Below are 27,289 nucleotides of genomic sequence, written 5' to 3' on the forward strand. Positions count from 1 at the left end.
TCTTATATAAGGATTGCTTTCTTTTTCATCACAGAAAGAAAGTATTTTTGAAAGCTTTATGGAAAAGGTTCGTTTTATCTTGATTTTTCTGGCAAATGAAGTTCTGTGTTTTCTTGTCAATTATCTATTGTTTTAATAATCTTTTTATACCATCAGTTATTAAATGTATAATTTATGTTATATGCTGATCTTTAAAATAACTACAAATCAAATTTAGATAATCTACTGCTGTATCTAATACTGGAATCAAAAGAGAAGATGAGTCCATTAAAACTGACAGGAAATTTCATAAATTTTGAATTACTTTATTCCTTTGTTATTAAAAAACAATAGAATTAATGTTTTATAACATCAGTCTACTAGTAATAGAATATTGATATAGAGTCAGCTTTTATTATACATTCATTCTGTTTAATGCTGTAGAGACGTATAAGATCTAAAATGCAATCACTTTTCAGTAGCTGATTAAAATATTAAGCCACAAATATAAATATATTCACTTTTGTGGAATACATAGAATCATGTTTAGGTATATGTAGTTTGAAAAGCACACTCCACACTGTTTTAAAAGGGCATCTCTGTTTATGAACGACTGATGGATTAAAATCCTCATTTTATTAATATGGAAACCAACTCTGAGAAGCCAAGTCATAGCTAATTAATGGCAGAGGTGGACAGGGCTCAGATCTTTGGCCTCTTGCGTTGTGTTTTCCATTACCCCCATGTTCTTAAATATACTTTGAATGGTGTGGCTGATAACTGAATGATAACCTTTGCAGAGGTACGTTTCAAAACCTTAATGTCAGAATAACCTAGCATCAAGAGAAAAAACAACAGGCTAAGCTAAATTTGCATTATGACTGTTTTTGAATGCAGTTGCCTATTACATTTATTATCATTGGATCATTTAAAGGATGTGTGAGCATTTTGATTGAATGGATGTATTCTTTTTCTTTAAGATAAAGCCATGTTTAACTGTGTATTTAAGGAGGACTTTGAATTAGGAAAACCCTAACGTAACTATATAAAACTGTTGATATTAAAACAAGCTTTGACTAAAAGCAAATAGTCTTCTAGTAATGTTTGAGATATTTCCTGAATAAGTAGTGAAATAAACATTCATAATTGATTGTTAGAACTATCATGAGGACACCCTACTAGCTTACCCAAGGTCACATAGTAGGCAGTCTGAATGTTAATTACAGACCATCTAACTGCAGGTCTGGAGAAGGCAATGGCACCCCACTCCAGTACTCTTGCCTGGAAAATCCCATGGATGGAGGAGCCTGGTAGGCTGCAGTCCATGGGGTCGCTATGAGTTGGACACGACTGAGTGGCTTCACTTTCACTTTTCACTTTCATGCATTGGAGAAGGAAATGGCAACCCACTCCAGTGTTCTTGCCTGGAGAATCCCAGGGACAGAGGAGCCTGGTGGGCTGCCGTCTGTGGGGTCGCACAGAGTCGGACACGACTGAAGCGACTTAGCAGCAACTGCAGGTCTCGTTCTCTTTCCACTCCTAGGTGACACTTCTCATTATTCACCCCTTTCCTCCAAGTTATCCTTTATGGTATTAATATACATTCTCAAGGTGTCTTAAGTATAGAGAGAATCCATGTTTTGGACTTCCATTTCTGAGTGGCATGGAAGGTTCTAGAAGGCCATTATTCATCCTTTGTGTGTCTTTAGTCATGGTCTGTGGAGTTGCAGTATTGGAGTTGCAGTAAGATAGGGGGCGCCCTCATGTGTGGGACTCCAGCTTTCCTTCTGCTTCAGTGTTGGCCACTCTGCTTTGATGGGTTTTGTACGTGGAGTTCTGTGGACTTTTGATAAAAGGGCCTGTTGAAAGTGAAGTTTGGAAACCATTGCTGGAAACCCACACCTTCTCTGCTGTTCCTTATTGTTTCCTTCTACCAAAGGACCTGATTACTCAGCATATGTCTCTATATACTTAGACTTTTTCCTTTTCAGAGGAGGAAATGTGTTCTTCCCTAAAAGTCAACCTTTTGCTGGTATCGTGAACCCCAATCTGACATTTCTTGCTAGTACCATAAGGACTTGTTCCCATAACAAACTTCTCTGCTATCTCCAACAGGTACCTTTTAGATGAGTTTTCTTGGGCTGGTTTTTCTTTTTAAAAAATCAGTGCTTGTCACTTAATTACATAAATCTTCATTATGTCTTTGAAAATCCAAATCATCTGCTAACCCTCCAGCATTTCTGTAGAGCAGCTGTCGGCTGAGTTGTGACCCACTTGCCCTTTGGGTGGGGACTGCCCTGTGCAGTGAGTTCCATCCCCTCTGCACGCACACAGTGCCTGCACAATGCCTCTTCACACAGCTGGGAAATGTGCTTGGTCCCTGAGGACATTTTGAGCTTGCAGCCGCTATTAACCTTGACAGTCTTTCTAAGCAGCACATCTGGAGAGAAATTCTGTTTCATTTGCAGGGTGTGGTAGAACATTTGTATCACTTGGATATGCTTCATCTTCAAAAAAATACACTTCTGGTATGGTATAGGTACACTTTTGTAAGTATTCTTAGGGCTTCCCCTGTGACTCAGTGGTAAAGAATCTGCCTGCAATGCAGGAGACACAGGTTTGATCCCTGGGTCGGGAAGATCCCCTGGAGAAGGAAATGGCAACCCATCCAGTGTTCTTGCCTGGAGAATCCCATGGACAGAAGAGCCTTACAGCCTACAGTTCGTGGGGTCGCAAAGAGCCAGACACGACCAAGAGACTAACACTAAAACTTGCACGTAGGTACACTTTATAAATATTCATTAATTTTGCTTTTGTCTTGTAATAGAAAAGTGAAAGTGTAAGTCGCTTAGTCGTGTCTGACTCTGCGACCCCATGGACTATACAGTCAATGGAATTCTCTAGGCCAGAGTACTGGAGTGGGTAGCCTTTCCTTTCTCCAGGGGATCTTCCCGACCCAGGACTCGAACCCAGGTCTCCCGCATTGCAGGTGGATTCTTTACCAGCTGAGCCACAAGGGAAGCCTTGTAACAGAAACATACCTATAAATATTAATACTGATAACAAATATAGACTTAGGATATAGAAAAAACAGTAAAAATACTCATGTACAGGTTAGTGAGTGAACACGAAGTTGAGGGAGTCACATGCTCCCACCCGATTATTACTCTTTCTTTCCTCCCCCAAAGTAAACACTGTCTTAATTTCTAATATTATCATTTAGCTTTGACTTCTTTGGACTTTCTGTACATTGCATAATACAGTGTGTATTTTTTTGAGTTTCGGCTTCTTCAACTCAGCATTATGCTTGTCAGTTTTGTCTATATTTTTAAATGGAGCTATAGTTCATTTGGAGAAGGAAATGGCAACCCACTCCAGTACTCTTGCCTGGAGTATCCCATGGACGGAGGAGCCTGGTGGGCTGCAGTCCATGGGGTCGCAAAGAGTCGGACACGACTGAGTGAATCCTTAGTATAGTTCATTTATTTTCATTCCTTTGTGAATATACCGCAGTTTAGTTGTCTGTTCCAATGATGATGGACACCTGGGTTGTTCCTGTTGGTGATGTTACTGGGAACAATCCTGTGTGTGTCTTTTTGGAGCACGTGTGCATGTGTGTGCATTTCTGTTGCATCTATGTTATGAGTGGACTCATATTCTTGATAGCTTCTTTGACATACACATAGCACTGCTCTTTTCTTACAGGGTCTTTGATAAAGAGATATCAAGTACATTTTTTAAGATCACGTTGCAAATGTTATACATTAGCAGATTCAGAATTGGCACCTAAGACCTTAATTCCTTCTGTGCCATTTTCAAAACAAAACACAACAAAGTAAAAAAAACATAACATCTAATGAGGCTGCAAGCTACCTCTTTATTTTTATGTCTTAACTTTTAGTACTTTTATGAATTTATATATATAATTTATATGTATTATATATATATATATTGCTGAATATCTAATCTTTTTACTGAACTGCTTTAACATTTTTCAGACTTAACAGAGATTTTACAAGTTGTTTCACCTGGCAGTTTTCTTTTGCTTGGCATGGCTCCACGTTGCCAGAAGTTGTAGTGAGGAGACTTAAAGTACACTTTAAAGATCATGTTAATGGTGGTGGAGCCTGAATATGGTAGATTATTGCGTTAAATGGGAAATCGATAGTGTAAGCTCCCCCATTGCACCTCACCCCTGTTTTCTCTTAAAAGTTCATTCTTAAAAATGTTACAGAACAGATATGTGTACTCATATAAGTTCACATGGCCCTTCCTAAGCAAATCATTTATTAAAGTACATTTTGGCTTTCCCTCCTTTCCATCACCCTTTCACACAGTTAAAATATTATTAATTGAATTTTCTCTTGGCGTAACTACAAGATGATTTTTGCAAGAAGGGCTTAATGTTACTTAAATCATCATTTTACACAGCAGCATTGCCTCTTGGACTTTTACACAATGCAGCTGCTTTTGGTAGATGAAGAAAATCAAGTCCTACTGCACAGACTTTTAGAAATATTGATATATTTTTAAAAGCAAGTAAAATAGCCAATGTACTAGCTTGTGATCCAGTGCTAAGTCACTTCAGTCGTGTCCAACTCTTTGTGACCCTATGGACTGTAGTCCGCCAGTCCCTTTGTCCATGGGAGTCTCCAGGCAACAATACTGGAGTGTGATCCAGTGTTTCCTTCTGGGTCACATTTCCTTCTCCAAGTGTGATCCACTATGAATGGAGAATAAGTCCACAGGAGTGGTTACTTTTTCTTGAGGAGAACAGTGCATCTTGGGAATATGGGCTGTTTCTAAATCTTTTTTGTGAATGGGTTTTACGTTGTCAGATGCTTGTTTGGAGGGAAAGAAAATACTTTCAAGCCTTTTTGAAGATGTTTAGAAAAATTAAAGACTATTTTATGGAGAAGATTGTATCTTACTAGATTTAAAAATATTTTGTAGTTTTAAAAAATAAGCTTTATTCTTTAGAGGTGATTTTAGGTTCACAGCAAAATTGGGGGGAAGGTGCACAGATTTCCTGTGTACACAGAGCATCCCATGCTGTCAAAATCCTGCACCAGAGCATTAGCATTCCTTACAGCTGATGAATCTGGGTGTTAACACAGCATTATAACCCAAAATCTGTAGTGCAGGATAAATTTTTCATACTCTTGGAAGGAATATATTTAAATCTCAAGTTTGTTTTTGTTGTATACTGCTACAAAATGTGTCTTAGATGTCTCTGTTTGGATTCCTTGGCTTATACTCTTTTGGCTTAAAAAAAAAATGGCATGGAAAGTAAAATTTTTGCTTTCCACCAGTTAAGTTTTTTAAGTTTATCTTTGTTTTCAAAAAATATATTTTACTACACGCCTATCTTTTTGTGTCTATATTGTTCACTGGACATAAGCTGAAAGGGATGAGTTTAGGTCTCAGGTTAGAAATGCATATGCTTCTAGAGACCAGGCAGGTAATGAAAATGAGTCAGCTAGGCTAGAATGAGGCAAGAAGGAGTGGTCAGGTCTGGAGAGCCAGAGAGCTCTCGCCCTGTGTAAAGATGTTGGCTCTTGCCGAGAGTTACTATGTGGCAGTTCAAGCCTGAGGGTACCACTATTTCTAGTTATTTTAAAAGGCTTGCAAGAAGAAACCAAGATGTCTTAAGTGAAACTTAGCAATTTTACATCAACTTAACTCTAATTGGGGCCAGATGAAAGTGAGGAGGCCCCAACAATCTATGGGCAAGTATTTTATTTCCTTTTATCAAAGTGTTATTGGCCATTCAGGTATAGCCTAATCAAATCCCTTATGATTACACAGCAAGGGTGATGAATAGATTCAAGGGATTAGATCTAGTAGACAGAATGCCTGAAGAACTATGGACAGAGGTTCATAATATTGTTACAGGAGGCAGTGACCAAAACCATCCCAAAGAAAAATGCAAGAAGACAATGTGGTTGTCTGAAGAGACTTTATAAATAGCTAAGGAAAGAAGAGAAGCGAAAAGCAAGGGAGAAAGGGAAAGATATACCCAACAGAATGCACAGTTCCAGAGAACAGCAAGGAGAGATTAAAAAGGCCTTCTTCAATGAACAGTGTAAAGAAATAGAGAAAAACCATGGAATGGGAAAGACTAAGGATCTCTTCAAGAAGATTGGAGATAGCAAGGGAACATTTCATGCAAGGATGGGCATGATAAAGGACAGAAATGGTAAGGACCTAACAGAAGCAGAAGAGATTAAGAAAAGGTGGTAAGAATATGCAGAAGAACTATACAAAAAAGGTCTTAATGACCTGGATAACCACAACGGTGTGGTCACTCCCTGGAGCCAGACATCCAGGATTTTGAAGTCGAGTGGGCCTTAGGAAGCATTACTACAAACAAAGCTAGTGGAGGTGATGGAATTCTAGCTGAATTATTTAAAATCGTAAAAGGTGATGCTGCTAAAGTGTTGCACTCAGTATGTCAGCAAATTTGGAAAACTCAGCAGTGGGCACAGGACTGGAAAAAGTCAGTTTACATTCCAATCCCAAATAAGGGCCATGCCAAAGAATGTTCAAACTATCATATAATTGCGCTCATTTCACATGCTAGGCAATGGCACCCCACTCCAGTACTCTTGCCTGGAAAATCCCATGGACGGAGGAACCTGGTGGGCTGCAGTCCATGGCGCCGCTAAGAGTTGGACACGACTGAGCGACTTCACTTTCACTTTTCACTTTCATGCACTGGAGAAGGAAATGGCAACCCACTCCAGTGTTCTTGCCTGGAGAATCCCAGGGATGGGGCAGCCTGGTGGGCTGCCGTCTATGGGGTCACACAGAGTTGGACACGACTGAGGTGACTTAGCAGCTTAGCAGCACATGCTAGGAAGGTTGTGCTCAAAATTCTGCAAGCTAAACTTCAATGGTACATGAACAAAGAACTTTCAGACTTACAAGCTGGATTTAGAAAAGGCAGAGGAACCAGAGATCAAATTGCCAACATAGTTGGATCACAGAGAAAGCAAGGGAACTTGAGAAAAACATCTACTTCTGCTTCATTGACTATGAGAAAGCCTTTGACTTTGTGGATCACAACAAATTGGAAAATTCTTAAAGATACGGGAATACCAGACCACCTTACCTGTCTCCTGAGAAACCTGTATGGGGGTCAGGAAGCAACAGTTACATCCTTACATGGAACAACTGACTGGTTAAAAATTGGGAAAGGATTATGACAAAGCTGTATATTGTCACTCTTTTTATTTAACTTATATGCAGAGTACATCATGAGAAATGCTGGGGTGGATGAGTCACAAGCTGGAATCAAAACTGCTGGGAGAAATAACAATCCCAGATATGCAGATGATACTACTCTAACGGTGAAAGCAAAGAGGAACTAGAGAGCCTCTTGAGGGTGAAAGAGGAGAGTGAAAAAGTTGGCTTAAACTCAACATTAAAAAAAACTAAGATCATGGCATCTGGTCCCATCACTTCATGGCAAATAGATGGGGAAACAGTGGAAGCACTAACAGATTTTCTTTTCTTGGGTTCCAAAATCACTGTGATTGCTGACTGCAGCCATGAAATTAGATGCTTGCTTCTTGTAAGGAAAGCTGTGACAAACCTAGACAGCATATTAAAAAGCAAAGATATCAGTTTGCTGACAAAGGGCTGTATAATCAGTTATGGTTTTTCCAGTAGTCTTGTATGGATGTGAGAACTGGACCATAAAAATTCAGCTGAGCACTGAAGAATTGATCCTTTTGAACTGTAGTGCTGGAGAAGACTTTTGAGAGCCCCTTGAACTGCAAGGAGATCAAACCAGTTAATCCTAAAGGAAATCAACCCTGGATATTTGTTGGAAGGACTGATGCTTGAAGCTGAAGCTCCTATACTTTGGCTACCTGGTGTCAAGAGCCAGCTCATTGGAAAAGACTCTGGTGCTGAAAAAGACTAAAGGCAAAAGGAGAAGGGGATAACAGAGAATGAGATGGTTGGATGGCATCACTGACTCAGTGGACATGAATTTGAGCAAAGTCTGGGAGACAGTGAAGGACAGAGAAGCCTGGAATGCTGCTTGTCCATGGGGTTGCAAAAGTGGGACACAACTTAGCAACTGAAGAACAGCAGTTATTTCTCTGATCATTAAATGTGCTGGGGACTGTTCTCAGAGCTTTATAGAAATCAACTCATTGAATCAAGCAACACTGAAGTTGGTACTTTTGTTATCCCCATTTGAAAGGTGATATAAGTCATATACAGAGGGGTGCCTGTCTGAGGTAAGCAGAATTTAAGATGCTCCTAAAGATTCATGTTCCATAGTGCACAGGCACCATAGAATCCCCTCCCCTTGAGTGTAGGCAGGACATCTTGTAACTAAGTTATATTTTATGGCAAAGGTGAAGGGAATTAGCAGATGCAAATAAGGTCTCTCATCAGTTGACTTTGAGTTCTTCTAAAGGGAGATTGAGAAATCTGTATGCAGGTCAGGAAGCAACAGTTAGAACTGGACATGGAACAACAGACTGGTTCCAAATAGGAAAAGGAGTACGTCAAGGCTGTATATTGTCACCCTGCTTATTTAACTTATATGCAGAGTACATCATGAGAAATGCTGGGCTGGAAGAAACCCAAGCTGGAATCAAGATTGCTGGGAGAAATACCAATAACCTCAGATATGCAGATGACACCACCCTTATGGCAGAAAGTGAAAGGAACTAAAAAGCCTCTTGATGAAAGTGAAAGTAGAGAGTGAAAAAGTTGGCTTAAAGCTCAACATTCAGAAAACAAAGATCATAGCATCCGGTCCCATCACTTCATGGGAAATAGATGAAGAAACAGTGGAAACAGTGTCAGACTTTATTTTTGGGGGCTCCAAAATCACTGTAGATGGTGATTGCAGCCATGAAATTAAAAGACGCTTACTCCTTGGAGGGAAAGTTATGACCAACCTAGACAGCATATTCAAAAGCAGAGATATTACCTTGCCAACAAAGGTCCGTGTAGTCAAGGCTATGGTTTTTCCTGTGGTCATGTATGGATGTGAGAGTTGGACTGTGAAGAAGGCTGAGCCGCCGAAGAATTGATGCTTTTGAACTGTGGTGTTGGAGAAGACTCTTGAGAGTCCCTTGGACTGCAAGGAGATCCAACCAGTGCATTCTGAAGGAGATCAGCCCTGGGATTTCTTTGGAAGGAATGATGCTAAAGCTGAAACTCCAGTACTTTGGCCACCTCATGCAAAGAGTTGACTCATTGGAAAAGACTCTGATGCTGGGAGGGATTGGGGGCAGGAGGAGAAGGGGACAACAGAGGATGAGATGGCTGGATGGCATCACTGACTCGATGGACGTGAGTCCGAGTGAACTCCGGGAGTTGGTGATGCACAGGGAGGTCTGGCGTGCTGCAATTCATGGGGTCACAAGGAGTCGGACACAACTGAGCGACTGAACTGAACTGAACTGAAAGGGAGATTATCTTTGATGGGCCTGACCTCATTAGGTGAGCTCTTTCCAAGCTGGCTCAAGCCTTCCCTGAGGTGAAGAGATTTGAAGCAGCAGAATTATTCTTTTGGCCTCGAAGAAGCAAACTGCCTTGTTATGGGGAGTACCATGTGACAGGGAATGGCAAGTGGCCTCTAGGACCAGAGAGGCCAAGTTTTACAACTGCAAGGAGCAGTGTTCTGTCCAACAGCCAGTGAGCTTGAAAGCAGAGCCTGAACCTCAGGTGAGATCACAGACTTTTGAGACTCTGAGTGGAGAACTCAGCTATACCGGGCCTAGATTCTTGACCCATAGAATCTGGGGGCTGATGAATGCCTGTTGTGGTCATTTAATGTGCACCAATAGGGAACTTGTATCTGTTCTCTGTTTTCACATTGCTGAGGTCACACTGCAGATCTGGGGGTGGATCCTGGCAGCGCAGGTACAGAGTACACCGCCCCATGTCACGAATGATCCAAAGAATGTATTTTTTAAAGCCTCCACTCTGCCCTTCATGGCCACAGGTGTATATTCTATTATGATGTTTTCATGAATCGACTTTTGTGGGCAACTCTGCAATTTATTACTCTAAGTTCTCTGTTTATCTTCCCCTCCCTAAATTAAGAAGCTGTATAAATATATACATATAAAATTTATTTATGCATGGAAATATTGTTTACATAATATATTCAAATCAGTTTTTATTAAAAAGCAGTATTTTTTCTGTATTGTGAACTAGTGTTAATGTTTCTAATCTCTTTGGTATGAAATTGTAAAAAATGTGCATTTCAGGGTATACAGATAAAGTATTTGCTGAAATCCCTTTGAGGTGTTGTAGAAAGTTTATTTTCGTTGATTCAAAGTTTTAAAAGATGATGGAATATTTTAGAACTTGTAATTGAATTAATGACGTTCATCCTGAACTTTCTGACCTTCAGAACTTACAGTTTATCTCATATTTTAAAATCATGACATGGAACTGATCATTTTTAACTTCACCTTCATGTACTTTTAAACATGTGAAACTTGCCCAAAGTGGTGCAGAGTACATGGCATGGAGTATAATCTACCGTGTGGGCAATAAAAACTCACCAGTTCTTATTATAGGTATCAATGATTAATGGGTCTTAATTATTAAGGATTATCAAGGTTCTTAAATGAGCTGGAATCCATACCTTTTTAAAAAATGTTCCATTTTGGAGTGTGCAATCAATTGACAACATTGTTTTTAATCCAGAATGCTCCAAGTACTGTTAACAGAACATGGTTCTGTGACCGTGGATTGACTGTTAGGCGACCTGGCTCCATCTCTGGTCTCCCCTGAGGACCTTTGCCGCCTGAGACACCTGGTTGTCTGTTGCACTTTGTGTCGGACAGATGTATTCACATCTGTGATGTTGATAATATCTGCTTTCTATAACTTAGAGGATTATTGTAAGGATCAAACAAGATAATATACTTGAGAAATTTCTGAATGTAAGGGGAAAGCTTAAATTTCAGTATTTGTCTTTCCCAGTATAATATGTTAATTGCTTTCTTGGGAGCTAAGTGAGTTTAATTACTGTTGTCTTCCCTGGTGGCTCAGCAGTAAAATATCTGCCTGCCAATGCAGGAGACACAGGTTGAATCCCTGGGTTGGGAAGATCCCCTGGAGAAGGAAAATGCAACCCACTCCAGTATTCTTGCCTGGAGAATTCCATGGACAGAGGAGCCTGGCATGCTACAGTCATGGGGTCCCAAAGAGTCAGACACGAGTGAGCGACTTTCAGTCACTAAGTCTTATTTGTTGGTGGCATTTGATAATGAGGAACAGGAGAGGATAAAAGGGAGATAAAAGATCTCTTGCTCTTCAAGGTAACTCTTCATGGCAGTGACCCTGTGGTTATTACTGAAGCTTATAAAGCAAAAAGGAAATGTTGCTACAGAAGGATATTGGCTGAGGTCCCAGTTCTGTGACTGCCAGGGGTCTGCCTGAGTTTATTACCTTTAGGATACATGAATTGATTTCCTCAAAATGACCAGTGAGACTTCCTAAAAATTTGGTTGAAATACATATAGAGAGACATGGACTTTATTAATGATAGACACATTATGTTTTTATATTTTTCATTAAATTTTATGATATTCGTCGGAAAAATTTCAGGTACTCATTTTTTGCTTAGAAATAATTGAAAAGTATAGTAAATACAAGTAAATAAAGTTTACTTCTTGAGCATTCAACATTCAGTCAGTTGTCTAATTCAGTCCATTAATTACCTGTGATACTACGATTTTATCATAGACTAGGATTGGCATGGAATTTAAACAGTGTTCTATCAGCTTAACACATTAGAAATAGAATTTCTTAGCTTCAAAAAATAGTCTCATTTTAAAAGAATTGTTGTTCAGTCATTCCCTGTCCCTCTCACCTTGCTTTTATTTTTTTCCCCCATGGCATTTATTACCAAATATGATGAATTATATTTTTGCTTGTTTCTTTCCTGGTTCCCCCTACCCTGCAATAAACTCAAAGCTCCAAGCTTTGAGGCAAGCAGATTAGTTGGGTCATGACTAATATTCCCACATATAAAAGGCACTCAAGAAATATCTGTTGAATGAGTGAATGAATGTCCGTAGTATTAACTGCCTTATAAAGAGACTTTGGAGGATATGCTTTATTTATTTATATATTTTTTTGCTGCTGCTAAGTCACTGTAGTCGTGTCCAACTCTGTGCGACCACGTGGAGAGCAGCCCACCAGGCTGCTGTGTCCCTGGGATTCTCCAGGCAAGAACACTGGAGTGGGTTGCCATTTCCTTCTCCAATGCATGAAAGTGAAAAGTGAAAGTCAAGTCTCTCAGTTGTGTCCGACTCTAGCAACCCCATGGACTGCAGCCTACCAGGCTCCTCTGTCCTTGGGATTTTCCAGGCAAGAGTACTGGAGTGGGGTGCCATTGCCTTCTCCGATATTTTTTTGAGGATATGCTTTATTTTTTAATTGGAGTTTATAGTTGGTTTACAATGTTGGATTAGTTTCTGCTGTACAACCGAGTGAATCAGCTATGCTGCTGCTGCTGCTAAGTCGCTTCAGTTGTGTCTGACTCTGTGCGACCCCATAGATGGCAGCCCATCAGGCTCCGCCGTCCCTGGGATTCTCCAGGCAGGAACACTGGAGTGGGTTGCCATTTCCTTCTCCAATGCATGAAAGTGAAAAGTGAAAGTGAAGTCGCTCAGTCCTGTCCGACTCTTAGCGACCCCATGGACTGCAGCATACACGTCCATAGTATTTTCCAGGCAAGAGCACTGGAGTGGGGTGCCATTGCCTTCTCTGAATCAGCTATAAGTATACATATATCCCCTCCTTGCACCTCCCTCCCACCCCAGCACCCCCATCCCATCCATCTGGGTCAACCACAGAGCACCAAGCTGAGCTCCCTGCACTATCCGGTAGGTTCCCATTAGCTATCTGCTTCACGCAGTGCAGATACCTCAGTCCCGATCTCCTAATTCTGGAGGGTATGCTTTTTAGATGATTTAACTACCCAGTTTTGAATGACATCATCAACAGGAGACTAGCTAAACTCAAGGTGTGGCAGGCCATATTTCCAGATATTCATACACTGAGAGTTTCAAAAGTACACTTATGGGTTAAGTGTAGCAATAAACCTCAGCATGGCAAGAGTCATCCTAAAACTGAAAAAAAAAAATGTTGTTATTTTGTTCCTCACAAAAAATGCGGATCTAAATGGAAGGCTTACCAGCCTCAGTTAATCCAGAAGCAGCGTCTGACGCCATCAAGAGAGAGTGGGACTGGGAGTAAGACGCCTTTTCCAGCGCTGCATCCCACCCGGTCTCTGACAGAACTCTCTGGTCTTGGACGAGCTATTTCACTTTAGTTTAAAATGGAGGCAATCCTAGCACGGTGTTCTAGGATTGTGGTGCGAATTCAATCAGATGATTCATGGAAAACCCTTGGCGCAGTGCCTGGCACGTGGCAAGCACTCAGAGGTCGCCACTTTGGTTTTGTTAGAGGAGTGCTGTGAGATGAGAAAAATAGAACACGAGAGTTCCAAATTGTCAGAGGAACATATTCAGCTCCGCTACTGAATATGGAATCGGTTGTAGCCAGACCTCAGTGGCCAAGGGGCGGGGTACCTGGAGTGGCCCTCAGCAGTGCGCTCATGATTGCTGCCAAAGGGTGCTGGCCAGGGTAGGGGGCGGAGAGAATCCGTGTGCACATGTGTCTAAGACAGAAAGCTTAAACTCAGTTCCAAAGGAAACTCTTGGAGAATTGACCCAAGATTTAGAAGCCGAAACCTGATTTTGTCTGACTATTCAGAGTAAATACACCTTTCAAGGGTAAACTTGCATGAAGTCAAGTTTAAGAGGCTGGTAAGCAAAAACGACAGAGGATGAGATAGTTAGATGGCGTCACAGACTCAACGGACATGAGTTTGAGCCAACTCTGGGAGATGGTGAAGGACAGGGAAGCCTGGCATGCTGCGGTTGCAAGGAGTTGAACACAACAGAGCAACTGAATGACAGCCAACAAAACTGAATGTCCAGTTTTATTTGATTATTTGTTATAGGAAGTATAACTATGGTGAAGGTAGCATACTTATCAGTGTCACTGCTTCCTGTTGGCAGTGTAGATGTAGAGAGGAAGGCAAAATAAAGCCAGAAGTTCCCTTCGTGAGTGTGCTGTCTATTGCCCAGAGAGTCTGTGTGTTTAGGGGCATCAAGTGAAAAGTCTGGCATTTCCATTTCCATGAAGGGAGCAGCCTTGCCAGGATACCTCACGTTTGCTGCCTCTGGCCAACCTCTCTCAGCCTGTGCTGGGTGAACCTTTCCAAAACTCATCTTCAGTTCAGTTCAGTCGCTCAGTCATGTCCGACTCTTTGCGACCCCATGAATCACAGCACGCCAGGCCTCCCTGTCCATCACCAACTCCCGGAGTTCACTCAGACTCACGTCCATCGAGTCAGTGATGCCATCCAGCCATCTCATCCTCTGTCGTCCCCTTCTTCTCCTGCCCCCAATCCCTCCCAGCATCAGAGTCTTTTCCAATGAGTCAACTCTTCGCATGAGGTAGCCAAAGTACTGGAGTTTCAGCTTTAGCATCATTCCTTCCAAAGAAATCCCAGGGCTGATCTCTTTCAGAATGGACTGGTTGGATCTCCTTGCAGTCCAGGGGACTCTCAAGAGTCTTCTCCAACACCACAGTTCAAAAGCATCAATTCTTCAGCGCTCAGCTTTCTTCACAGTCCAACTCTCACATCCATACATGACCACAGGAAAAACCATAGCCTTGACTAGACGGACCTTTGTTGGCAAAGTAATGTCTCTGCTTTTGAATATGCTATCTAGGTTGGTCATAACTTTCCTTCCAAGGAGTAAGTGTCTTTTAATTTCATGGCTGCAGTCACCATCTGCAGTGATTTTGGAGACCCCAAAAATAAAATCTGACACTGTTTCCACTGTTTCTTCATCTATTTCCCATGAAGTGATGGGACCGGATGCCATGATCTTTGTTAGTGACTCTTATTTTCCTACATGCAGGTCTCTCAAGCATTCCCCTCTCTTCTGCCCAATGCTTTATGTCTTTATATGGTATACTGCTTGCAACTTGGCTTTCTTTATAATTCTTGTAGACCTGGGAGCCAGTCTTGACCAGAGGAGTTATTTTTTTCTTTGAAAATGACAGAAATGCTTCTGGCTTTCTGAAATTCATGAACTAATTAATTCAGACTAAAAAAGCCAAAGTTGTGGAGAACAAATGGCAACCCACTCCAGTACTCTTGCCTGGAAAATCCCATGGACACAGAAGCCTGGTGGGCTACAGTCCATGGGGTTGCAAAGAGTCAGACATGACTGAGACAGCAGCCAGTCATTTTGAGGGGAGAAAACAGTCCCAGAAAATTTGAGGTGCTCGCCAGAGGCCCCACAGCTTTTAATGGCAGAGCCAGAACTATGGCAGAGGACTCCCAGCTGCCAGGCCTCTTGATCCTGGCCTCTCTCACCAGATACCCAGGTGGAAAACTAGAATCTAAAGTATGCCCGAGGGCTTCCCTGGTGGCTCAGTGGTGAAGAATTCGCCTGCCAGTGCAGGAGATGCAAGTTCCATCCCTGGTCCGGGAAGATCCCACATGCCTTGGAGCAGCTAAGCTACTGTGCCACAGCTGCTGAGCCCATGTACCACAACTACGGAAGCCCGAGCACCCTCGAGCCCATGCTCTGCAACGAGACGCCTCCAGTGAGAAGCCCACACACTGCAACCAGAGAGTAGCTCCTGCTTGGCACAACTAGAGAAAAGCCCACACAGCAGCGAAGACCCTGCACAGCCATAAATAAATAAAATAATGGAAAAAGGAAAAAAAAGCCGAAGTTGATTCCTTTTCCTCCTGTACCCAATTTAAAAACACAAATACCCTGACCATTCTACATCTAGGAATTTATCTTACAGAAAAACTCAGGTAGCTAACTGCACGAAGATTTAGGTGCAGGATATTCAGCACACGTTGTAGTAGTGAGATATGAGAAATGATCCACATGTCTGTCAGTGACTCCCTAATCCACTCTTCTGTTTGATTAGAGACAGGGCCCCGCCTCTCAGTGCAGATGGTAGGCCCTAGATGGTTCTGTGTTAACAGACCAGCTTAAACGCAGGGCAGTGGGAACATAAGCCACCTCCTCTTGGTCAGGGACTCCTTCCAGACCTTGATATGGACGGTCAGAGCAGCAGTCATGTGATTCATTGCCTGTCTTGACCACAGTTCCAGAAGTAGAAGAGGTGACCAGCGTCCATAAATAGTCTTGAATGCTTTGACTCAGTAGGGCTCTTTGATGTCTTACTCGGTTTTTTCTTTAATGACTTCATGCCTCTGTCTGTTGCCTATGTTACAGTCTTTCCCGAATCTCACCCAGACCGTTCCCAAGGTGGCCTTAACTAGACTACAGATATCCTTGCCTTGGATTTTGATTTATTCTGCATACTTCGGTAGTGTATGTATGTTTTTTCCTCCTTTATTATCATGGCTTTGGCCTGGGGAAGGGTCTTGGAAGCGGGGGCAGGCGTATGTGAGGGAGCAGCCTTAGTTGCAGCCGTCACTTCTTGTGGTCAAGCTGCTTTTGGCTTTGGTGCTAACAAACATAAACGTTCTGTAGTTTCCTAGGTCCTTATTTTGTCTCTCTTTTTTTTAAATAAAGCCTTGGTGACCTATAAAATTCCTCCGCATTCATTGGCTGCTCACATTCTGTTTCTTATAACTTGCCAGGTTACACTCCCCCTCTCTAAGACAATGAATTCTTCTTTAGATCTGTGCCCGCTCATACTGTGTTTTGAATGGCTCCTTAAATTATGGCCCAGAAATTCTATGTAATTAAAAATATCTCTCAGTAGGTACTGACCTGAAAGGCCATCTTTATTTAAAAAGCATTTAGAGAGTAACATATTTAGAGAAGGTCTGGTCTTACTGTTGTTTAAAACAAAAAACAAAAACCAAAAAACCCAGCCTGCCAATGCCACATATGTACAAAGAAAAAAATAACAAAACTCAAGAACCAACTCTGTGTGTGTATATGTCCATATGCATCAAAAAAAGATCTATAGGATAACAGACCATTCACAGTGGTTATTTCTGGGGAGCTGTTAAACCAAAAACATTTATTCTTTTGAGGGTAATGACTGCTTTGTGATTCCAAATAAAAACCTTATTTCTATAAAAAATATGTATATATACAGAGTATTTTGCCTACAAATATAGGGAGTTCAGGGACTCTTCTAATAATTTTTTTGACTCAACCCGTGTGTTTTGGTATTACAGTCTAATATCCATCTTAGTTGGTCTGTTTTTGCTGCTGCTGCTGCTAAGTCGCTTCAGTCGTGTCCAACTCTGTGCGACCCCATAGACGGCAGCCCACCAGGCTCCCCCGTCCCTGGGATTCTCCAGGCAAGAACACTGGAGTGGGTTGCCATTTCCTTCTCCAATGCATGAAAGTGAAAAGTGAAAGTGAAGCCGCTCAGTCGTGTCCAACTCATAGCGACCCCATGGACTGCAGCCTACCAGGCTCCTCCCATGGGATTTTCCAGGCAAGAGTACTGGAGTGGGTTGCCATTGCCTTCTCCATGGTCTGTTTTTAAGTACTGAGAAAACACTTCATCTTTGCCTTTATGATATATACATTGTAATAATATGTATTGAACTTCTACTATATTGCTTTGAAGCAACCATAAGGGTAATAGAAATGATATTGTCTCTGCCTGCTGCAGAAAAACTTGTTAATTAAAAGGTTTAACTCATACCTCCTTGAACTTTTTTTTAAAGGTCCATTCTACACAAATCATTCTAAAGTCTAGGGAGCCAGTTTTATTGTATATTAAGTGGGACCGACATGTTTTAAGACCAAATTTATGATATGATAGTTACATTTTTTACATGTTAAATACATACTTTAAAGTAAATTGGGTCCTTAAAGCAATCAATATTTAGGGGCATAATTTTACTGTTTTAAATTATTATAGAGGCTAATGGTATTATATGTTTGTGTATTTATGTTACATTATTGGGCTTAGCTATGATTGATTTTGGTACCAGAAATTCCAATTATAAAATTGTTTCTGTGGGCAAATGGGATCTATTTTTCAATATCTGTTTAGTGTACTTTCTGGAAATACTTTGAGCAAAGTATGTGGAGTTGCTTATATGTTTTTAGCATGAAACTCCATAGGTAACCAAGAGTCTGTTTTGCCCTTCACAGCTCAAATATTACCTCATACTTTAATCTACCAAGCAAAGGCCCCAAATAAAGCTACCCCTTCTTAAACTAAGACATAAACTACAGTGTTTCATCAGCCTTTATTTCACATTATGTATCAAAGACATTTGTGTATCTGAGATGTTGTTTAGTTGTTGTGTCTGACTCTTTTGGGATCCCATGAACCATATAGCCAGCCAGGCTCCTCTGTCCATGGGATTTCCCGGGCAAGGACACTGGAGTGGGTTGCCATTTCCTTCTACAGGGGATCTTCCCGACCCAGGAATTGAAGCTGCATCTCCTGCATTGGCAGGTGAATTATTTTCCACTGAACCACCTGGGAAACCTGTATCTAAGATACTTGGATCCATTTACAGTGTTCCAGGCTTTGGAGAAGAACCCAAGGCCTGCCTGCAGCACCTTTGGCTACTCTATCAAAGTAGAGTAGTGTCTCTCATCTCAGGAAGTGTCTGTCAGTGGCAACCAAGTCCTCTGGGGGACACTGCCCAGTATGTATTTGTATCATGCCTGTGACACTGTAAAGCTGGTTGCCAAAGCTTATGTTCTTTGCTGGGAGCAGCTACACTCCAGTCATAATGAGTAAACTCACCACTCATATCTTGGCTTCCAGATACTGTTTTCTAATAAAGGGTGCAGTGCTCCTTGGAGACATTGCTAGTTCCAGGGCTGGGGCAGGGAAAATAGAAGGTGAGCCTGGAATATTTTATTGTGCCAGAATGCAGGAAAGTATTCAAAGAATAATGAGGATGCTTCAAAAAGACACAGAAACTAGTTTGAAGAGACTTCCTCTCATTAGTCAAATCTGGATAAATTGAACATTAAAATTAAAATGATAGACATGGTAATTATTGAATAAAATAGGAAGTTATGAACCCAGACTCATAATAATACATGCATAAATTGAAATTTTAATGAGAAAGGGAATTTTATGTAGTCTCAAAATCTCTCCCCACAAAAAAACCAAAATATTTGTAATTACAAAGGGGAAAAGAGTAATTTGACAGTGAAAGAGCCAAGCAGTTACCATTTTAAAAAGAGATCAAATGTATCTTCATGGGTAATAGGACAGTTGATAGGGTACAATGAGAAACACAGTTTCATGTCTATGATATTCCTGCCAAGGATGTATAACCTGAATCTAATAATGAGGAAACGTACAAACCTAAATTGAGGGATGCTCTACAAAGTAATTGGCCTGTGATCTTCAAAGTGTCAAAGTCATAAAGGTCAAGAAAAGACCGGAAAACGATTCCCAGGTTGAAAGGCTAAACAGACACGGCAGCTAAATGCGATGGGTGATTCTGGTTTGGATCCTTTTGCTGTAAGGACATCGTTGAGACAATTGATGAAATTTGAAGAGATTCTAAGAATTACAAGGCAATACTGTATCGAGGTTAATTTCTTAATTTTGATGCTTATATAATATTAGGAGACTGTAGGAATTAAATATGAAAGGAACATTCTTATTTTTAGTCTCAGGACCTCTTTATACACTTAAAAATTGTGGAGAGTCCCATAGAGCTTTCATTTGTATTAGAAAGTCAAGCTGGCTAATTTTTTAAAATAATTTTTTAATTCATATAAAAGTAATAGCAGTAAACCCATTCTATGTTAATGTAATGCATTTTTAGTAAGGACAATAGCTATCTTCTGAAACAACAAGATTCAATGAGAAGAGTGGCATTATTTTACATTTTTAAAACTTCTTTGTTATCTGACATAGAAGACAGTTGTGTTTGCAGATCTGTTTCTGCATTCATTATGTGAAGATATGTTCTTTTGGTTGAAGTTTAAAAAAAAAGGGCTTCCATGGTAGCTCAGCTGGTAAAGAATCCACCTGTTTGATTCCTGGGTCAGGAAGATCCCCTGGAGAAGGGATAGGCTACCCACTCCAGTATTCTTGGGCTTCCCAGGGAGCTCAGATGGTAAAGAATCTGCCTGCACTGTGGGAGACCTGGGTTTGATCCTGTGTCGGAAAGATCCCCTGGAGGAGGGCATGGCAACCCACTCCAGTATTCTTGTCTGGAGAATTCCCATGGACAGCAGAGCCTGTGGTCCATGGGGTCCATGGTTTGCAAGAATATGTAGTTGGAGAAGATAAAGTGATTTGGGTAGCCTCTTCAGATAATTGTAGATTTTTTTTTTGGTTACTACATCAACATTCCTTAAGTGGAAATTTCTTCAAGGTTAGTTGTGATATGGAATCTGAAAATATATCAATGAACTTTTCATACTCCATTACCTTAAAATCCATATGTCTGTCTCCCACATTGAATAGGTCTTATGTCCATCATGATTTTTTAACTTTATGATTGGTCTTTGGAAAATATTGGTTCCTGAGTTTTGCGAATCTTACAAATGTTGACACTGTTCCCCTCCCTGTGCCCCACCCCCCGCCAAATTACAATTACTAATATCAGTCCTAATCTCATCAAAAAAAAAAATATTTTCTTTCAGTCTCAGGATGGTGGATACAAGTTTTACAGGATTCTAATTTTCATTTAAAATCTCTGATTTTACCATGGACAGTAAATCCTGTTGCTTTTCTTGAAGTGCCAGGCTAGCTTCATCCGTTCTCAGGATATGTCTGCCAAACCTGAATAAGCATAGTTTTTCTGTCAGTTGTTCTTTAAAGTAAAATGACGCTGCCTGAAAAAAGGGCAGCGGATTCAGCCCAGAGCTCAATGGTGCTCGCTTTTTCTCAGGACGGCCATTGTCCTGGGTACACAGAAAAAGTGCCTTATGTAGACCTCCCGTTTTGTCACATGGAACATTACAAAGATGTATCCACACGGGTAGAGATTTAATAAAAATTATTTTACTGCTTCATACAGGAGCCATTCTTTAACAAAACTGACTTTTTTCTTTTTTACTGCTGGTATGTGAGAAACACAGTGACTTTTAACATAGTTAGGTTTCTCGGGAAGCTTCTAGCAGTTTTACCCACCAGTACTTTTGTGCTCTTGGTGCAGTTATCACCAACTAAAAAAGGCAAATAATGTCTTAGTAATTTTGACTCTAAAGAGCCATCAGGGTCATGGGTCACTATTGGAGAACGGCTACACTGAAGTACTTATGGGTGATGGAATCTGAAGCAACTGAATGAAGCATGGTTCAGGAAAAAAATTCCTTGTACAGTATTTGAAACTTTGAGATTATTTCAACATTTAAAAAAAAACATAAATAAATAATAGCCTTTCAAATGATGAAAACTGAAATTTACGATGATAGTCACTTGTGAGTTTCAGCAAGATACCAGTAAATTCTTCTGCAGATTAAGTGGCATATGTCATTTAGTAAACTTTTTGGCATCTAGTTGATTCTTAGTAAATGATAACTTATGACTTATGACTGTAGTAGCTGTTATCAGGTATTACTCCTGTGCAGTTGGTAGACTATTAATTGCAGCCCTAAGCATTTTACATGGTACCTCTGAGTTCTTTAGGACATCCTAGAGTCTAGATGAGTGGTGTCAGGTCTGTATTCTTAGTTCCAGTAATACAGGAGGAGACTGTAAATCAGCACTTTTGCTTTTACTTTGGTTTAATATGTAAAAACTGTGCTTTAAAATATGTAAAATATTTAAAATATGTAAAAACTGGACTTTAAATGAAAAGTGTTGTTTTGTGTTGAATAGAAAAATGGTTCTACTCTTGGCAAAATGTTGAACTATATTGATGTTCAGATTATTAATTGCCATAAAGTAGTTATTTCAATAGCTAATATTTTAAATTTTATGGTAATTTTTTCAAAAGTTCCTGGGTTGGTTTTGTTTTGACTTTAAAGAAATAAAGGCAACTGTTAAGCTTCCTTTTTCTAAATACCTAAGTGAGAGACCTAGATCTTGAAAAGAATACTTTTTCCTGTGGTGAGATTTCACAAAACCGGAATGGAATCTTGTAAGAACAAAGTAACAGGTTGAAATAAAAAGAGGTCACTTAAAAACAAAAGCAACACAGTCAGCATTCGTAGAAGAAAGGTACTGTGTGATGGTTGACGTCTAATTAATTCTAACTATCTTGTTATTTGAAAGAAGAAAGAAATGTTATGGAGGGTTACAAAAATATCCCTTTTGCTTTCAGACTTGATTTTTAGTTCATGTATCCTGCATGGGAAATTGGTCAACTCTGGCCCAGATCTTCCTGGCAGTACTCACTACGTTCTGTGTTCATGAGTTCCACGTGGTGGATTCAACCAACCCCAGCATCACGTGTTATGTTTACAATCCTGGGTTGGCAGAATTAGTGGATATGGTGGGCTGAATACAGAACTTGAGCCTCCGTGGATTTTTATATTCACAGGGCGTCCTAGAAACAAATGGATACCAAGAAATACAGGGATACCAAGAGACGAGTTTAATTTCATTTCTCAAGCCAACAAAGAGAGGTACCTCAAGGAAAAAAGTTGCTTTTCAAAAGGAAAAAAAAAAAGTATTTTATGTGATTTTAAAAAAAATGCTGAGACATAACTGGAGGAATTGTTATATATCTTTATCCCACAGCCCTTAGGGTATTGATTTTAACGTATCAGAGCTTCTACCTTGGAAGAAAGACAATGGAGGCAGTCATGTCGTGGACTGTTGTGGTGGACAAGGATCAGGGTACTCAGAAGTATGTCTCCAAAGCTTTGGTGAAGTTCTTACTCTTCTCCAGTGGTGGGCTGTAGCTGAGTTGTAGACTGGTGGTTGTATGAAGAGCCTCGGGTAGGAGACGTGGTGAACGTGGGAATGAAGATTATGTTGGGGTGGCCAAAAGGCTCGTTCAGACCTGAATATGATGGTCCCCACTCACGCTCCAGGTGCTCGTTGCATCCTTGTGCTCGTGTTTAAAACGTGGGTTTCCTGTTCCTCTGTGTTGGCTTCTGTTGGCAGGGCCAGATGAGAGCTGATAGGCTGTGGGAAGCAGGGAGATGCCTACATTTATTTCCACAGTTCCTAAGGAAGCCAGCTGTCTCCCACCCCAGCCTTTTAGAACATCAGTCATTATTCTCTTCTAAGGGCCTTGGCCCGGACAGCGGCATCTCCTGTCCTGTTTTTATGTACGTGCTTCTATTTTTGACTCACACAGCTTGGTGGTGGTGGTTCGGGGGGTAGTTCATGGAGCCCTCAAAGCTGGTCCACAGACCTGGTCAAGAGCATGCATAGCCGATAACCTCGGGAAAGGAAATGTGAGGGAAGGCTCCTGGATTCTTCTGGGGGAGTTTTCCTCACTATAAAAGGGACCTAAACAGGATGTCCCGTTGTTGATTCTGAACGTTGCCTGCACGGCTGCTTGGAATGGCAGTGGCCTTCTTGAAACCAAGAGAAGAGCCAGTCTAGAAGAATAAGAGAAAGGGTGGAAGGACCCTGGAGCCTTGTGACATTGTTGAGCAACTGAACAAAACAGACCCAAGTCCTTGTCCTCACAAGCTTAATTCTGGTGGGAGCGGACGACAATAAACATGTACATTAAAAAGGTACATAGATTAGAGAGGGGTAAGCACAATGGGATGGAGAAAAGCAGAGAAGGGGGAGACGGCGTGCAGGAGAGGAGTAGCTGCATTTTTCAAAGGCTGGTCAAGGAAGACTTCTCTGACCCAACAGAGACACAGGATCTGGAACAGCATTCCAGACAGGGCATAGAAAGTGCAAAAGCCTTGAGTGTATTTGGAGAAGATTCTGTGTCTACAGAACTGCCAGGACCCCTGTGAACAAGGCTGAGGAGTAACCGGAGAGTAGGTGGGTAAAGATGAGTTTGGTATCAGGCTGTTGCTGAAGACTTTGTTTCTTACTGTATGTGAGATGGCACCCTTTGGAGGTTTGCAAGGAGGGAAGTGACAGGATCTGACCTGTGTTTTACAAAGAAGAAAAGCCCACAATAGGGGCAGTGAAGAAAAGTTAAGAGAAAGAAAACAGTGTTAACTGGACTAGAGCAGGATTCAGAGGAATTCAGGTATAAGTTCAAATTTTTATATATCTGGAAAAACTTGCATCAAAAGCCATTTTATTTATCCTAATGTGACGACATAAGAAAACTTACTTATGCCATATGTATATAAGGCTGTGCCATGTAAGTACACTCACCAAATCTTCTGAGATCTAAAAGTAAATTTGATTCAGTGGCTGTTAGGTGGCTTTTATTACTAGAGAGAAATTTTCCTAAATGTCAGCGTATAGTGCTGGTGTGGAAACAGACTTTGCTTTTCTTAAATAGATAAATTTTATCTTATTTTACCTCTGGAATAAAGTTTTACTTTCCATAAAAGGTTTCTTTCAGCCTTTTGATTTTAGTCTTTTTTCTTGTGAATTGGTGGCTCTAATAAAGGCAAGAGTTCTTTACTTACTTGTGGTAAATTCTGTGAACCATCTGTGATAAGACATGTTGGACCAGCTATGGGGAAAAAGCCTGTATCTGGCTGTCCATTACATGAACACATATCATAACTCATTTATATTTGAATCGTCGGTGTACCTTTAACACTAGATAAGGTGTTTTCCAGGTCAATTATTATCCTCTCTAGTTTATTCATAGATTCCTATCTAGGGTTGATAACTTTTCATTGAGTCTAACTAATAATAAATCTGTCGTGAACCAGCTGTTTTAGTTTCAGACATAAATCCTTTTAGGTCAAGAACAAAAATCTCTGTGGATTAATGCTGTATATTCTGTGATGAGCCGGCATTGACTTCAAAGGAAGAACATTTTATTTTTGGAAGTAGGGTTTTTAAGTTAATTCTTTTGAATTCTCATCCAGTTCCAAAGAATAAACATTCTTAGAGACTTTATGGACTGCCTCCTGTATGCCAGTACATAGCAGTATTGATAGTAATAAAGGTAATATTTTTGTACCTTTGTGTTGGCAGCACTAATGAGTATTAGTGCCTTCATTTTCACAAGAGGATGCAGACGCCCATAGACTTGCTCAAAGTCAAAGCAAATAAGTGTGGAAGAGAAATTGGTAGCCGTGTCTCGGTAACCTCACCGTTGATGCCATGCTCTCAGAGCAGCTCAACTGGTGAAGGCAGAAATGAACATGACACGTTCCTCCTCATGAAGATGCTTTCTCCAGTGTCTCACTTCTCAGCTTGTTATTTCCCTTAGCTCTGTTTAGACCTGAATAGTCCTGTGCAAAGTGGAACACGGGTCTTTCTTTTGTCACTCTGTGGCTCCATTACTGTGCATTTTATGTGGGCTTTTTAAATGTAGTGACTACTTATCATTAACCAAGTTTTCAAATTCTAATATCATATTCTTTTTTTTTCCAGATTAATAATATGGACTTTTTGTTTTAATAGATCACACTTTACAATATTTTGTGACACAGAGACTGAATAAAGAATGAAGTTATCAGTTTGCAATTAAAGTCATAAAGCCAGAGATACTTAAAGAGTATATAGCATGATGATATGAACCATGTTTTATAGTTTGTACCTAAGGGTCTAAAAAGCCATCATTATTGATTTATAGGAGAATAGATTAAGGAACATTCAGGCAACTCTGACAACACTGGAATTTTTATTTCAGAACTATTGTGCTGACTCGATAGCATCTCTTAGATGGTCTCACGACTGCTTAAAATTACCCTGATCTAAATTCCATCTCAAGTTGGGGTGGGGAAAGTGTTTGAAAGAGTAATGTCATCAAATGCTTGGATCTTATTTGCCATATATTAATTTTCCTCTCTCCATTTGTGTTTTTTTTTCCCCAGGAGAAAAATTCAAAGTGGAAACAAAGACCATTGCCGTTGACTTTACGTTAGAAGATATTTATGACAAAATCAGAACAAGCTTGGCAGGTCTCGAGATTGGTGTTTTAGGTTTGTATCTTTGTCACATTTATAGATTCTTCTTGTATCTATTGATTAGTACTGTTTTCATTTTGAATGTTAGGTGTTCAACTGGTGGCCTAACTAGTGAAAGGAAAATTGTCTTGTTAATACAAATGATCATTAGGTGATATTAGTTTATATATGCGTGAATCTTTATGTTTTGTGTTGTATTTTAATGATGACTACAGTTTAGGTTGTTTTCTTGGCCTGCTTTATTTCCACTCTTTCATTCTCTCGGTGTGTATTTAAATATAGCTATACTGTTATAATCTTTTCAGCAGGTGATGCTGACCCATTTTTATAGTTGAGGAAATGAAGGCTTAGAGGGGTATTTCTTAGCCTTTGTTCAGTATTACCCTCTCCCCAACAAGGAGTCTTTTTAGACGTTATTTTCCACTAGTCTTCCCTCCCATGAAATTTTAGTACCACAGGTAGACTGTGGATCTTGTTTACGTGCTATACCTGTGCTTTATATACAGAAAGGTTAAGAGTTCACACCACGCCCCCAAAACAATTTTTGCCCGCTGAGGGGAGCTATCACCCCAGTTGAGAAGATGTGACTCAGATGAATGACTTGCCTGAGGTCACATAGAGGCTGAGAACTGCACCTGGGTTTTAGCCACTACAGTAAATCCCCTACCTAAAAACGAGTTCCATTCTGAGAGCGTGTTCCTAAGTCCAGTTAGTAAGTCCCGCAAAGTTAGCCTAGGTCCCAGCTAACACAGCTGGCTATGTGATACTGTACTGTAATAGGTTTATAATATTTTTCACACAAATAACACACAAAAAACAAAGAACATGTTTTTAATCTTATACAGTACATACAGTACCCTGAAAAGCTCTACTGAGTACTGTTGTACTTTGGTACTTTTCAACAGTGTACTAAAAGTACTGTCGTCCTTCTCAGCAGTGATGTACCAGCCACGTCACTGCTGCTTTAAGCTTGCTGCCGGACATCCTGGGCTTAAAATAAAGATACTGCACGACTGCACTCTGTGCAGTGTTGTTGTTGTTCAGTCGCCCAGTCGTAGCTGACTCTTTGCAACCCCGTGAACTGCCGCATGCCAAGCTTCTCTGTCCTTCACTGTCTCCTGGAGTTTGCTCAGACTCAGGTCCATTGAGTCGATGATGCCATCCAACCATCTCATCCTCTATCAGCCCCTTCTCCTCCCACCTTCAATCTTTCCCAGCATCAGGGTCTTTTCCAGTGAGTCAGCTGTTTGCATCAGGTGGACAAAGTATTGGAGCTTCAGCATCAGTCCTCCCAATGAATATTCAGGGTTGATTTCCTTTAGGGC

The 27,289-nt window shown here is 40.6% G+C and overlaps 1 protein-coding gene across 1 annotated transcript in view; it reads left to right on the plus strand.

Moving 5' to 3' along the window:
• HSD17B12 (hydroxysteroid 17-beta dehydrogenase 12) overlaps positions 1 to 27,289 on the plus strand; it is a 170,742-nt gene that overhangs the window by 80,186 nt on the left and 63,267 nt on the right. Inside the window, exon 4 of the mRNA XM_055549348.1 lies at positions 25,872 to 25,979. Coding sequence (XP_055405323.1) covers positions 25,872 to 25,979 — 108 coding nt within the window. The remainder of the gene's footprint in view (positions 1 to 25,871; positions 25,980 to 27,289) is intronic.

The sequence above is a fragment of the Bubalus kerabau genome, chromosome 15 (genome assembly GCF_029407905.1).
Source record: "Bubalus kerabau isolate K-KA32 ecotype Philippines breed swamp buffalo chromosome 15, PCC_UOA_SB_1v2, whole genome shotgun sequence".
Lineage (NCBI taxonomy): Eukaryota > Metazoa > Chordata > Mammalia > Artiodactyla > Bovidae > Bubalus > Bubalus kerabau.